Source organism: Schistocerca serialis, chromosome 5 (assembly GCF_023864345.2).
Source record: "Schistocerca serialis cubense isolate TAMUIC-IGC-003099 chromosome 5, iqSchSeri2.2, whole genome shotgun sequence".
Lineage (NCBI taxonomy): Eukaryota > Metazoa > Arthropoda > Insecta > Orthoptera > Acrididae > Schistocerca > Schistocerca serialis.
Window position 1 is genome coordinate 611,902,288 of NC_064642.1, and position 14,991 is coordinate 611,917,278.

The window sequence follows — 14,991 nt, forward strand, 5'->3', positions numbered from 1 at the left end:
CGTTGAGTCACAGACAGGCGCAATAATAATAATAATGGTTTATTTGTCCATAATAACTTTTACAGTCATGGACATAGTCAGTCAGTACATACATGAACAATAATAATAGTTTAGTAGTAGAAATAAAGTATATACAACATTAAGAATCCTTGATGGAGTACAAACATTTAGCAATTAACAGCTGCTTTAATTTTATGTTAAATATGTTTCCTTTTAACATTTTTATGGTATTTGGCAGTCTGTTGTAAAAAAATCTTCCAGCAGAAAATGGATTATGATCGGTTGCTTTTTTATTTCTGAATTTTATGTGGTAATCCTCTTTCTTCCTTGTATTATAACTATGGATATCACTATTTATTAAGCTGTACTCCATATTTTCTTTTACAAACAGTATAGTCCTTAGAGCATATAATGAATACACTGTTAGTATATTATACTTAATGAAGTATTCTCTACAGGATTGACGTTTACTAATATTCGCTGTTATCCTAATTGCTCTCTTCTGGGCTCGAAAAGCCCTATCCATGTATACTGTTGGTGCCCCGCCCCAAATCTCAATACCGTATTGTAGGTGGGAGTGTATAACACCAAAATAGATTTGTCTTAAGACTGGTGACGCTATTATGATAGAAAGGCGTTTTAGCAGGTAGGTATTACACGAGATTTTTTTACACATGTAGCCGATGAGCTCCTTCCATGTAAGATGTTCATCAACTATAATATCCAGGAATTTACGTGTATCAATTGTTTCTATTGATAACTCTGGCTCAGTATCCACTTGTCTTGATTTGTAATTTAGCATAAACTCCATTAGAATTGTCTTTTCCTTATTTAATGCCAATTTATTTTTAGCAATGAAAGGACTGTATTTCAGATACATTTGTACTAACTAGGAGAATATTTCATACTTAAGTTTTTGGCAGTTCACCTTCATACATTCAAAATTATCTCACTAATAGCTCATTTTTGCACCCATGTTTACTAGAATGCTTTTGTTTTTATTATAGTATACTTTCACTCACGTCAGTTTTCAATATTAATTATGGTACACTCATTATAATTGTTATGATGATGATGAACTAATCGTTGCCACTGTGAACGACTGGTGGCCAGTGCTAAATAGAAACATGCAAATCTCTTCTTGGTGTATACAGCAGGTTTGTCAGTGAAGTCGATAAGGAGCTGGCTGCATGGTCTGGGTCTGCAATGACTAAAATAATTAGAAGTTGTTGGTAAAACATAATATATTGTACTTAACTGGTAGTACAGGAGTCTTCATAGTCAGGATGAATATAATTACAAACAGAGAGCTATATAGGCACCACAGAGGCCATACTTTAACTAAGCATCCTGTTAGAGGTTGCTGCCTATCAGCTGAAGGCTATACTACTTTCCTACTTGACATCCCGAGCAAGAGTGGGCAAGCACATGCTAAAGACTTCTTGCAAGACGCGGAGCGGTGCTAGTCTCGACTCGCGGGTCCAGCGATACTAGTACGGACTGCGGTTGATAATTGCAGCCCCTAACAAGTGTGTTATTGAACGTTAATACCACAATAATGAAGTACTCTTTGAAAAAAACTGCACAAATATCTGTCATATCTTAACAAGATTTCAACTTTGAACAAATTAGCAACTTGCTTCAAATGTTCAGAAATGTGAAAATGTGTAACTCTGAAAATGCAGTAATGTGGCATTGGATAATTACAATATCAGTGAGTCACCATTTGAACCAGGCAACTCATAAAAATATTGGTATGTAAAAAGTTGTAGGGATATCAAATAGAATGATTGTGCCTGCTCAGTCATCGGTAAAGCAGTTGCAGACTTCAGTTTATTCGTAAGAAACTGGGAAAAGCAGTCTGTCTTCAAAAGATACTGCTTAAAATCACTTGAATGTTCCTTCTTAAAACATTGTTCATCTATGCGAGATCCATACCAAATAGGACTAACAGAGATTATTGAATGTTTTCAAAGAATGGTGGCATAGGTGGTCACAGGTTTATTTGACTCAAGGGAGAGCATCAAGGGGATGGAGAAAAACCTGAAATGGCAGACATTTGAAGGTAGACATCAGCTATCCTATGAAAGCACACAAACAAAGTTTCAAGAATGAGTGTTAGATGGGGTATCTAGGAGTATATTATAGACTCCAAATGTATTGTCCCATATGAACTTCAAAGGCAATATTAGACTTTTGGAGTGTCCTTAGGTATTCAGTCAGGTGGCAACATTTGGATAACACCACCACCCCACTGAATACCCAAGAACATTTTAAAGTCATTATATGCCTGGAAAGCTCAGAGTCACACATGAAAATTAGACTTATTACCACATGCACAGGGACATTTAAGCAATGGTTTTTTGCAAGCTCCATACTCAGTTGCGATAAGAAGAAATTGTAATATATCATATAATGGGAAGTACCCTCCACTCTGTGTTCGTAGTGGTGTGCAGAGCACAGTTGTAGATGTAGAGGGAACATCCACTCAGTGCATTAAGATTGGGAGATAACTATTTCATTAGTATACCTAGTTGCACAGCTTAATTAGGTGTGGTTCACCCTAACAACTTGGGAACAACAGACAACAACTTCTTCTTCTTTTTGAGATGTATATGGATCTTTGAGGCTGTTGGTGAGTATGGAGGGGTGAGGTGAGGGGTGTGACTGGGGGGGGGGGGTGTATAAGCTTTGAAATGTAACTGCCTTGGAAGAAAACTGTTGAAGTAAATGCCACCTTGAGTCAATAATGCGCATGATACACATGTAAGAGATCTGTTCAAAATTTCTGGGACACTTGTAATTTCGCACCAATTGTGTGTTGGATTGAAATGCAGTTGGCATCCCTGCACACACCTGTGTTGTATGTGTAAGTGCCAGAAGTTTCATTGTTGTATGTTTGTTAGTTATTGTTCAGTGCTGTATTGAGTGGAACATTGTGTCACACAATTTACGAATTTCGAGATGGCAGAGTTAGAGAAGCAATGTGTCTGCATGAAACTCCAGAAAACATTTACAGAGACACGCCAAATGATGCAGGAACCCTACAGTGATGAGTGCTTAAGTCATACTTGTTGTTACAAGTGGTTCAATGGTAAAGAAGTGCCTGGACGGAAATTAAAGATGACCCTTGTTCAGGACACCATTCAGTGTCTATCGATGATGCTTATTTTAGGAATATCAATGAAATTGTGCATTCCAGTTGAAGACTGTCTGTCCAAGAGACTGCAGAAGAATGTAACATTTCAGTTGGATCATGTCATGAAATCCTGATACAGCATCTTGGAAAGCATTTTGTTGCTGCCAAGTTCGTCCCATGGCTCATGGGTTAAGACCAGAAAGACTTTCACCTCAGAATGTGTGAAGAGCTTTTGGGCTGCGCAAATGAGAATGAGATGTTCCTTAAGAGATTCAAGGTGCTCAAAAAAAAAAAAAAAAACTCATGGAGCCAGGTCAGATGTTAAAGCCTTGCTGATAGTTTTCTTTGGCTTTGAAGGATTAGTTCATTATGAATTTGTGCCACAGGGATAAACTGTTAATCGATGGTGCTGTCGCGACATGTTGCAATGCCTGTGAGAAAATGTGAGAAGGAAATGGCCTAAAATGTGGTGAGACAATTAACAGCTCTTGCATCATGATAACACAGTCACACACTCATCCCTGTTGGTGCATGACTGTTGCATAAAAAACGAAATCACTGTGGTGCCTCATCCTCATTTCTCTCTGGACCTGTCCCCTGTGGACTTTTTTTTTATTTCCCAAGTTGAAAACCCCATTGAAACGATGAAGATTTCCAAAAAAAATGAGTTAAAATAAAATTTGTAGATGGCGCTTCACGCAATCCAGCAAGACTGCTTCCGGAAGTGGAAATGACATTGGGAGCAGTTTATCAGTTGTGGAGAAGAGTATTTTGAAGGAGGCCATGTAATAAGTAAGAGATAAGTGTAGAAAAATTTTGTAGGCAAAGCTCCGGAATTTTTTGATGAGACCTTGTATTTTTTGAGGTATGGTTTGTTTTTCCAGGATTTGGTACACATTTGTGTAAATAGTTAACAATTTTTTATGCTAATGAGAGGCTTTTACTTTTGTTTGAAATTATTTTCTGTGTATATACAAGTCATTAATGACAGATAAGAATACACAAGTATGAGCTACTGTATTGTTTGTGTATATAAATTGGCAGTTTTTGTATAAATTGTAACTTATTTATAAGCAATTATTATAGTGTATTTGTACATTCCGTCCATGTTAACACTAGTAAATGGGACCACTACTCATTGAACTGATTGGGGTCCTTGGGATGTTGGCTTTCCTGTCTTGCCTATCTTCTTTGTCTTTTTACCTGAGTTGAGCTGCTCTCTGTCCTTTCCATGTTTATCTTTCATTCTAGCCAGTGCTGAAGTTTTCTGTTCAGCTTCATTGTCAGTTATCAACCCAATCTTGTCTTTCCCTTAATAACTCTTAAATAGTTTATCTCCAGCTTGGAGTAAATATATGTATCATGGTAAAGAAATATTTACAGTATTAATATTTATGAAAGGAATAAAGGTAACAAGTCACATATAGTTCAGACATTGCCTTGTCAATAAGGGCAGAAGCAAGGCTAAAAATGTTTTTTGAGCTGAGTGGTTGTGTCTTGGGCATTGTGCGGAATGAGTGGTGGAGATGGGGGCAGGGGGGGGGGGGGGGGGATGTAGGTACCTGCCCTGCTAACAGACTGTTATATTATCCAGGAAAATGTGAGCAAATACAAGATCCATAGTTGTCTCTTACTCTTGGGTGACTATCTCCACTGAAAGAGTTATACTTAGTAGTAGCAAGGTAGACTATGCCATGCAGGTAACAACTCTCCAAGGAGCATCTAAATTAGAACAGCCAAGTAGCCAGTAGTAAGCACAGTTCATTGAAAATACTGTAATTATTAGTGTAATCCTGACTAAGTTTTTGCTTATAAAAAAATACCAGCTTCTCTGTATTACACACTAAACCATGAGAAATACAAACATTGATTATAAAAATATATGCCATGCCAACTTACACGTTTAGCTGTCCATTTCCACATGTCATATATATCAACAAGAAGGCTTTAACATTGAAAATTCATTAAAGAATATTGTCAATTGTCTCACCAACCAAATTATCCTTCGTTATATCTCTAAACACATGTGCCTGTTACAACTAGTCATCAGCCACCTTGGCAACATAGGCATTAATCCTAAGTGCACACTGGTTGCTAATAGTTACAGTGCTTGTTGCTTTACAGTAATGAATTGTAATTTCAGTTCAGTCAGGAATTGGAAATCACTCATAATAAAAAATAAAGTAATTGGAATATGCAGACTGAGGGACATAGGCATTGGTTAATACTAATGTTCATATTAAATGTCTTTTATGTTGATATAGTGTGCTTGATGCTTGCTGGTTGCTTAAGATTGCTCATGAAGGAAATGATCCAACTGTTGGACACACTTCAAATACTATACTTTTCAGCCTTTGACTGTTGAATCTTATGATCCACCAGGTCAAAAGCTTTTGGTCAGTGAATACTCAGGTTGATTAATGTTTCTTGTCTGTCATGCTTATTGTACAACAAATGCACTCATTAATGGAATTTACTGTTCACCTCTTATTTCTGAATGTGTGTTGTTCGTTACACAGGATTTTCTTTTAATATACAAGTTCTCTAAGTTAGTCATACACGATATTTTGTAGCATTTTTTAAATGCAAGAGGAAATTGTAATGGACATGTGGTTATGTTGTTCCCAATACTTTATAATTAAGAGGGCTTGAAAAAGTAAATACGTCCACTGCAGCTAGTGTCATCATCATCCTCATATTATTGTTACAGTAGTTTATAGAGGTTTACAGTCCAACAGTGAGAAATTATATGAGTACATCAAATGTTTATAATAGTAATTGCAAACTGTAAAACTAGTAAATGGTGTTTGGTTATAAAGCAGGCTACTTCTCTCTGTTCTTATTTTCATAGTGTCAAATTTATTTCATAAGTACAAATAACTAGTTTACATTGAAGACATTGGCTTGAAGGTAGTGTGAAATTGCTTTCAGATTTTTGAAGATGACGCGCTGCCAAAACATGTATGTTTTCGATGTTTGTATAAGCTGGAACAATCAAGTGACTTTATAAAACAATGCATAATGGCAGAAAGTGTGTTGACAAAAAATTCTCATCCACATGAAGGAGAACCACTGACTAAGGTCTTTTTGTATTTTTTTTATTGATTATTTTGGTAGTACATGTTTGTGTATGCATGCATCTGTCTCAATGGAGAATGTGGGTGCGAGTTTCATTTTATTGCTTGTACATGATTATTCAGAAGTACGTCCAGTGTTTCAGAAAATGACTGCTCAAAAACTACAAGACATACAATAAATATACATACATCAGAGGACTGAGTATCTCTCCAAGCATTAATTCACATTACAGGTCTTCAATATAGGCACAGATGCGGCAAATGTCAGTACAATAGCCAACTCTCGCTGCATATGTCCCAGCATGTTATAGTCAGTACCAGCAGCTGCATTAACTATCCTACCTTGCAATTTATAACTACCTTGAGTTATGTTTTCAGATCTGTCAAAATATACCAAGTTTGAATGTACTAGAATTTGACTTGACTTGCATTAAAAATAAAGGTGAGTGACAACTTATCTGTATCTATGCTGGGGTTGAAGTTTTTGTTATTGAGCTTGTTTCCCAAATGTTGAAATATAATTATAGCACTCTAACTACCAAATAACATACTAGAGACATTTGTTCCCCCTCGTTGTTGCTGCCATATTGTTTTAAATAGATTTATGACAAAGCATATGTTATTTTACAATACTGGAAACATTAATAGAAAATAATTTAGGAATAAAGGAGACCATTCACTGAATAGCAGAAGCACTGAACCATCAATAGGCACACACTAAAGAAAATAAAAACTTGCTAGCTTTTGGAAGAAATCCATCGATAAGCATGGTGCTGGCTAGACACATTGCCAGGATTACAGTTCAGCAGATGGATTAAGGTGGGATGGGGGTTGTGTTGGATGGGGTGGGGATTGTATCATGTAGGGTGGTTAGAGGGAGAAAGATGGGAAGCAGGAAGAGGGGTTGGGGATGGGTGCCTAGTGGATCGGAGGACGGCAGCAGGTTCATTGGTTAGGAAAGTAGGAAAGAGGGTTGGCAGGTACACGGGCTAGGAATGTAATATAATACAGTTACTGGGGCTGATGAGGTGCAATACACAATGAAGATAATGTGGAGGATGGACTAGGATGGGATGACAGGACAGAGGAAAGGGAAAATATTGGGTAGAGTGTGTGGGGACATTGGGTTAGTGGAGATTGAGGCCAGGAGGATTACATAAGTGAAGGATGTGTTGCAAGGATATCTCCCATGTATGTTGTTCAGAAAAGCTAGTGCTGGAGGGAAGGATCCTGATGGCACTGGTTGTGGAGTGGCCAACAAACTTGAGCATGTTGTGCTCAGCAGCAGTGCTACTATGTGGCCAGCTTCTTTCTTGGTCACAGTTTCGGGGTGTTGTTCAATCTGGTGTACAGCAAGGCTGGTTCTCATACGAAAGTAAAAATCTGTGTTGTGGTTGCAGTATAGTTGTTGTATGATATGGCTGTTTTCACAGGTGGCTGGGAGTGGGAGTGGCATTGGGATGGACCAGTATGTTGTATAAATTGGGTGGTTGATATATCTCTTTCGGAGGCGGTGGAAAGGATTTTTAGTAGGATTTCCCTCATTTTTGGGTAGGATGATAGATAATCAAAGCCCTGGCAAAAGGTATGGCACAGCTGCACCACTCCAAAGTGATATTGGGTCACAAGAGGGAGCATTCCTTTCTAAATGTTTCTCCCAGTTGGTGGGAGGATTGGAGTGTGTGATAATGTGGCACATTTGTGAAAACATTCATTGATAGATTTACAAATAAAAACTGATGTGTTATGAAACATTATATCATGAGCTTCTGCAAATTTGATGGAATCTTCTGTTATTAATACAGTTTGTAATCTCTTATAACTTTTACGTGAAAATAGTTAATCTAACAATGGAAAATCCAGGATGGAATAATGACAATATGAGGGTCATTCACAAAGTAAGTTTCCTTTCTATTTCTATCCACAGCAGCACTATGATCGCAGTTCCGAGCATGCACGGCAGTTACTCTGACTCAAGGAGAAGACTTGTATGCCATTTTCAGATCGCTGCTGCCGGCTTGTGCTTTGTAGTGCTTCTTTATAATGTCAGCCACAATTGAAAATGCCGCCCGCATGTGAAATCAGATCTTGATTCGTTTTCTAAATCCAAAGAAAGTTAAACCAAAGGAAATTCATCGGCAAATTGCGAGGTTTATGGACAAAATGCTATGAGTGATTCAGTGGTTAGAAGATGGGTCAGACTGTTCAACGAAGGACGTGATCAAGTGCACAATGAAGAATGAAGTGAACGCCCGTGTGTGGTTACTGATGAACTGATTCACACAACTGAAGAGAAGATTAAGCACAACCGTAAGTTTATACTTAGTGCCCTTGCTATGGAAGTACCGCAAATTCAAGAAATTGTCACTGAAAAACCGAAATTTTGAAAACTTTGCTCACATTGGGTACCCAAAATTCTTACTGAACAACACAAAAAACAACAGATGGGCAGTGCACTTCAGTTTTTGACACGCTACAATGAAGAAGGCGATGGTTTACTTTCTTGGATAGTCACGGGGGACGAAACTTGGGTATCGTATGACACCCCTGAAACAAAACGGCAATCAATGGAATGGAGGCACACTTCATCCCCAACGAAGGTTAAGCCTAAGCAAATCTTGACACCTCAAAAAGTCATGTGCACCATTTTTTGGACAGAAAAGGCATTTTTCTGATTGATTTCTTACCATGAGGCCAAACAATCACTGCACATGGTTACTGCGAGACCATTAAGAAATTGAGCCGCGCAATACAGAACAAGTGCCGAGGGTTACTGTCAGAGGGTGTTGTTTTTTTCCGACCTCACACGGCGTGTGACCAAACAACTCTTACGGGAATTTCACTGGGACGCATTTGATCATCCTCTGTACAGCCCAGACCTCACTCCTAGTGACATTCATCTCTTCTTACACCTAAAATCTGTCCTTGGTGGTCAACACTTCAACGATGATGATGAGCAGAAAGAACATGTTACCACACGGCTGAATACAAAGGCGGTAACCTTCTATGAAGAAGGCATACAAAAACTTGTGCCACGTTATGACAAGTGCCTACAGAATTTCGGATGTAGTTCAACAGTTGTAGATTTTTGTACAATAAATATTTTTTCTGTATATGTACACGTTTTATATATACCAAATGGAACTTACTTTGTGGATGATCCTTGTATTATGAAAAGGAAAGATTGCTACTCAGCATATAGTGGAGATGTTGAGTCGCAGACAGGCACAACAAGAAGACTTCTAAAAACATAAACTTTCATCCAGAAGGCCTTCTTCCACAATAGACAACACACACACACACACACACACACACACACACACACACACACACACACACACACACACATTCACGCAAATAGAAGTGGAGGTAATGGTTGGTATCTTTTATATAGAATGGGAGGTTACTGGTGATATGCTGAAGGTGTTGGTCTATGAGAGCAGAGATACTCTTACTGGGGGCCCAGTAAATGGTCACCATAACCTCCACTGACTCTCCACAGTCCTGGTCTTTTACCACACCGCTGCTCATCACTATTGATGCCACCTCCCTTTACACTTACATTCCTGATGCCCATGGCCTAGCCACTATTGAACACCACCTTTCCCAACATCCTATGGATTCCAAACCTACAGCCTCCTTCCTGGTCACCATGACCGTCTACATCCTCACCCACAATTACTTCTCCACTACAAACAAATCTGGAGTACGGCTATGGGCACCCACATGGCTCCATCTTACGCCAACCTATCATGAGCCATCTACAGGAATCCCTCCTCGCCATCCAGAATCCAAAACTGCTTACCTGGTTCAGATTCACTGATGACATCTTCATAATGAGAACACTTTTATCTACTCCTTCTCCCCCATTTGCTTCACTTGGCCCTCCTCAACCAAACAAGCCACCTTCCTCAATGCTGACCTCCACCTCAAACATGGCTGCATCAGTACCTCTGTCCACATCAAACATACCAACCACCAGCAGTACCTCCACTTCGATAGCTGCCACCTATTCCATACTAACAAGCACCATCCATACAGCCTAACCACCCTTTGCCACTGCATCTGTAGTTATGAGCAGTTTGTCTTGAAATATACCAAAAGTCTTATTAAGGCCTTCATATACTGTAATTGCCCCCCTAACCTTGTTTAGAAACAAATCTCCCATGCCTTATGTCTGCAGTTACGATTTACAAAAATCCCACTGTCCAGCCTCAGAGGAACATTTCCTCATGACCCAGGACTGGAGCAACTGAATCACATTCCCCACCAAGGTTCTGACTACCTCTTGTCGTATCCATTATCCTCCTTACTCTTCTCACAGTGGTATTCCACTGTCCACCATACTTACACAGTATCCTCGTCCATCCCTCATGGTTCATATTCCTGTAGTAGACCTAGATTCAAGATCTGTCCCATATGTCCTCCCACCACCAGCTCTTCCTGCCTGGTCACAGGCATCACCTATGCCATCATTGAGCATGACAACTAACAAACTGTCTGTCCGCATGAATGTCCACCAACAAACTGTGACCTAGAAACAGCTGGATCACACAATTCCTGAGCATGTTGTCCCTTACAGTTTTCTTCATTTTAATGACTGCTTCACAGACTGTGCCATCTGGATCCTTCCTAACAACACCAGCTTTTCTGAATTTCACAGATGGGAACTCTCCCTGCAACATATCCTATGTTCCCATGTCTCTCCTGGCCTCAACTTTAGTTAATCATTGTCCTTCACCCACCTATTCTCTTTCCTGTTCCCATTCCATAGCCTTATTCCATAAATGCACCCACAGACCTTCACTGCCCTCTTTTTCTGCACACTCCCCTGATCATCTAACCGTCCCCCATCTGAATATATATATATCTGTGTGTGTGTGTGTGTGTGTGTGTGAGTGTGTGTATGGGGAAGGTAGACCCAATGGAAAACATTTAATTACTGCGAGAGAAGTGGCATACCAATTAGCATGTTACATGAGAAAATAATTATCTTAATTAACAATGTAAATAGAGTAGTACTAGTCATAATTACTTGATTTGTTCCACACACATGAAGATGGGATTTATCGAATTTTGTAAAAGGTGAGTTACACATGAAACTAGTGGGTACTCACCCCAGTTTATTCACGAGAAGAGATATATGAAGTGCTCTGAAATTCCCATTACAAAATGCTACGACGTGTAGAGGGGAGTGAGTATATAATATTTTGAGTAGGAACCCACGCCCAGAAATGTACCGTTTCTGTTGTATGATAGTTTCAATTCACATGTTCAACTCATCCATTTCTGCTTAAGGAACTGAATTAGTTGTGATGCAATAGAATTATTAGGTAACAATTCGAAAGGAAACAAAGCAAAACATTCATTTATCACCTAAGCTTATTTGTTTGTGCTAACACTTAGACATTATGTGTTTATATTATTCCAAAATGAAAAAAGGAAACCAGCATACTGTACTTACAAATGGATTACAACAGCAGCTCGATGTGATAATCATCAACATTGTTACAGACATTGTATCTATGAAGCACATTCTTGTACACACTCTCTGTTCCACCTGATGTCTCTTCAGTGTCTAGTGCTGTGGCCAGAACTTGTGGCAGCAGGTATTTCTCTGTCTCTACAGAAGTCTTGTAAATTAAACTTTGCATACGACCCCACAAGAAGTAGTCCATAGAAGTTAAATCTGGCTATTGCAGCAGCCACGTGGTTGGACCACTCTCCAAATCACGTGAGAAGAGAGGTGGTGTGCCATCATGCTGAAACCATGTTTCCTGATGGACATTCAGTAGCAATACATATCATCCTGTCTACCCTATTGCATACTGAGACAAGCAACTCTGAAACTTTTCTGTTTCTCTCAGTAGATGTGGACACATTACACATCTGAACTGAAACCTTCATAGGGTGAAAATAGTAAATTTCGAGACATTAGCTCCTATTCAGAATATTATGTGATCACACCCCTTTAAAAGTCCTGGAAGTTTGTAAAAGGAATTTCTGACACCCTGCACAGAGGATGCTTCCTGGAAACATTGTAAGCTATCACAAGTTCATATTCCAAAACAAAGTCCATTTCATGCTGTGTCAAAGTTCTGCCTTTCACAAAAGTGGAAATATAAACACCTTAGCCAAATCAATGGCACACTCACTGCACACTCCACAGATTACACCTCAACTACCTCAGACAGGCTCTGATTATGTATGCAGGAGTGTGGCATGGTCTCGTCATAGTGCACTCCTGCTGACAAGTGCCATCTGGGTAATGGCAGCATGGTGGTCAACAGTAATGTTGCACCACCTACTTCATTTCCATAATGATATTAGGTGGTGCCAGTACGTGGAACACGATGTGTGAAGGAATCAAGATCACACTGCAGATTTAACACCAGAAGTGATTTTCTGTCAAATAAATCATGTTATGAGCTGAAACAACCTGAAGTAGTTTGTTTGCAATATAATTCCTTGCAGTGATTTGTAAAATTAACAGTTTATTCCAGATACTAAGAGTAAAGTTTATGTTTTTGTTGAAACATTGCAGTTTTTATATTTTTTGTGTACTGCTTTGGTGGAAATAAAAACTGTGGTGTATCATAAACCATTGAAATGAAGACAACCTTCTCTGTGAAGGTGTGTACCTATATTGCTTAGCTGCAAAAGATCGCTGGTTGTGAAAATGTGTTAGAGCTTATGGAGTTGTCATAGCAGGTAGCTTGCTATGAAATCTCTAGCACACCAGCAGCTGTGCTTCAAAACTGACAGTCTGCTAACACTATGTTGGAGTCCTCCTCGGCCCTGCCCCCCAAAAAAAGTCAGTATACTAGTACTTTTGGGCCTGGTGGTACAGTGGTAAAGTGTGTACCTGGAAAATAAAAGGTCACAAGATTGAATCCTGATCAGACAATGGAATATTTCTTCCTTTAATTTAGCTACCTCTCAGTGATATGAAGATCCACCAGGAATGGCATGTAGTTTGAATTCCATGTTAAACTATAGTTCCCGTTTCCCTGAAGGATTTTTGAGGATGTTATGGATATGCAAGTAACCAATTTCTGATTCATAAATGCAAGAGTGTGACTTTTGTTGTCTCTATTAAATCCTATTTTCTGCATTGTCAAATGAGTTGACATTTTAATGAATAGATGTATGTAGTAGCAAGTGAACATTTGTGCCGGCCCTGAGTCGCTATAGACAGTAGCCATGTGTGCATTGTGTGTGTGTGTGTGTGTGTGTGTGTGTGTGTGTGTGTGCGCGCGCACTTTTTGCTTCTTCAGAAGCAAAAAGTTCAGTCTGTCTACAACTCATCACCTCCTCTACATGACAAGTAGCAATCTATCCTGTTCAGAATGTTTTTGATAAAAACAATGAAGTATATTTTCTTTAAGAGGTAATAATATACTTGCCAAAAACATGTAAATGTGTAGTTCTATTCACAGAGGCATATGAGACAATTTTTAGGCTATTGTAGCCATGCATAATCAAACAAAAAGCATTTCACAGCACTTATTTATATTGACCACAATAGTGCACTGAAGATGTGCAGCAGTCATATTTTACATAATACTTACATTATTTGATATAATTAATAATGTGTCCATTGACTGGTCCTACTAAGAAATTCGCCAATGGAATAGAAAGAGTTGGTCATCAATAAATCCTTTAGGTTCCTGATAGTAACAAAACTTTTTGTGGCTACTGGAAAGTTGTTGAAAATGGTGGTTCCTAGGCTGTGGACAACTTTCTGAACCAAAATAATTGACTTTAAATCTGTTACACACTGTGCTTTTGGCCAAATACGTCTTCAGAAAAGAAAGGAAAGCACACACACATTCGCACAAACAGGCACACCTCATGCACACATGACCACTATCTCCAGCCGGACTGGCCAGACTGTCCTCTGTGCATGATGTGTGGCTGTTTGTGTGAATATTTGTGTGTTTTCTTTTCTGAAGAAGGCTTTGGTTGAAAGTTCAGTGTATTTAATAGTTTTTGCTGGTGCTCGTAGACTGGCTTCAGTTGCCAGAGGCTGTGGTCATGTGTGTGTGAGTTGTATTTGTGTGTGTGTGTGTGTGTGTGTGTTTGTGTGTGTGTGTGTGTGTGTGTGTGTGTGTGTGTTGGCTACTTTTGACAAAGGCCTTGTTGGCCGAAAGCTTATTTTGTGACAGTCCTTTTGTTGTGTGTTTGCTGTATGATGAGTAGCAACTATCTTTTTTATAATGTTGTTACATGCCTTCTTGGATTTTCCATTCACACAAAGGGCATTCAAAAAGTTTTGCACAGTCCTCTCTAATTTTTTTAATTTTTTGCAGGAGGAGAATCAAATTTTTGGTGGACATACTTGGAACATTTCGCTATGCATTGAGCCTACTCATTGTGGCCTCCATCAGCTGTGATGCATCTAGCCCAACATTCTTTCCGTGATGTAAATGCACTTTGGTAAAATTCTGGGGATTGACTTGTACACCATCGCTTGACACAGGAAATAATGTCTTTCTCACTATCAAATGTTTTGCCGCGCAGGTGGGCCTTCAGACGACCAAAGAGGTAACAATCAGCTGGAGCCAAGTCTGGACTGCAGGGAGGATCAGGAACAATTTTCCTGATTTTTTCCTGTCTCATAAGGGCTGTATGGGGTTTGGCATTGTCAGGGTGTAGTCTGATGAGATGACCCTGAAGCTGTGGTCTTTGGGTCTTGATGGCAAGTCGCAGCTTGTCCAATGACAAACTGTAACACATCTGTCATTTTGGATGATTTGATCAACGGTCTCCTTA

At 39.2% G+C, this 14,991-nt stretch overlaps 1 protein-coding gene across 1 annotated transcript in view; it reads left to right on the forward strand.

Moving 5' to 3' along the window:
• The first annotated feature begins 6,074 nt into the window (after positions 1-6,074).
• The window catches only part of LOC126481378 (uncharacterized), a 66,018-nt gene continuing 57,101 nt past the window's right edge, over positions 6,075-14,991 (forward strand). Inside the window, exon 1 of the mRNA XM_050105088.1 lies at positions 6,075-6,220. Coding sequence (XP_049961045.1) covers positions 6,161-6,220 — 60 coding nt within the window. The 5' untranslated portion in view covers positions 6,075-6,160. The remainder of the gene's footprint in view (positions 6,221-14,991) is intronic.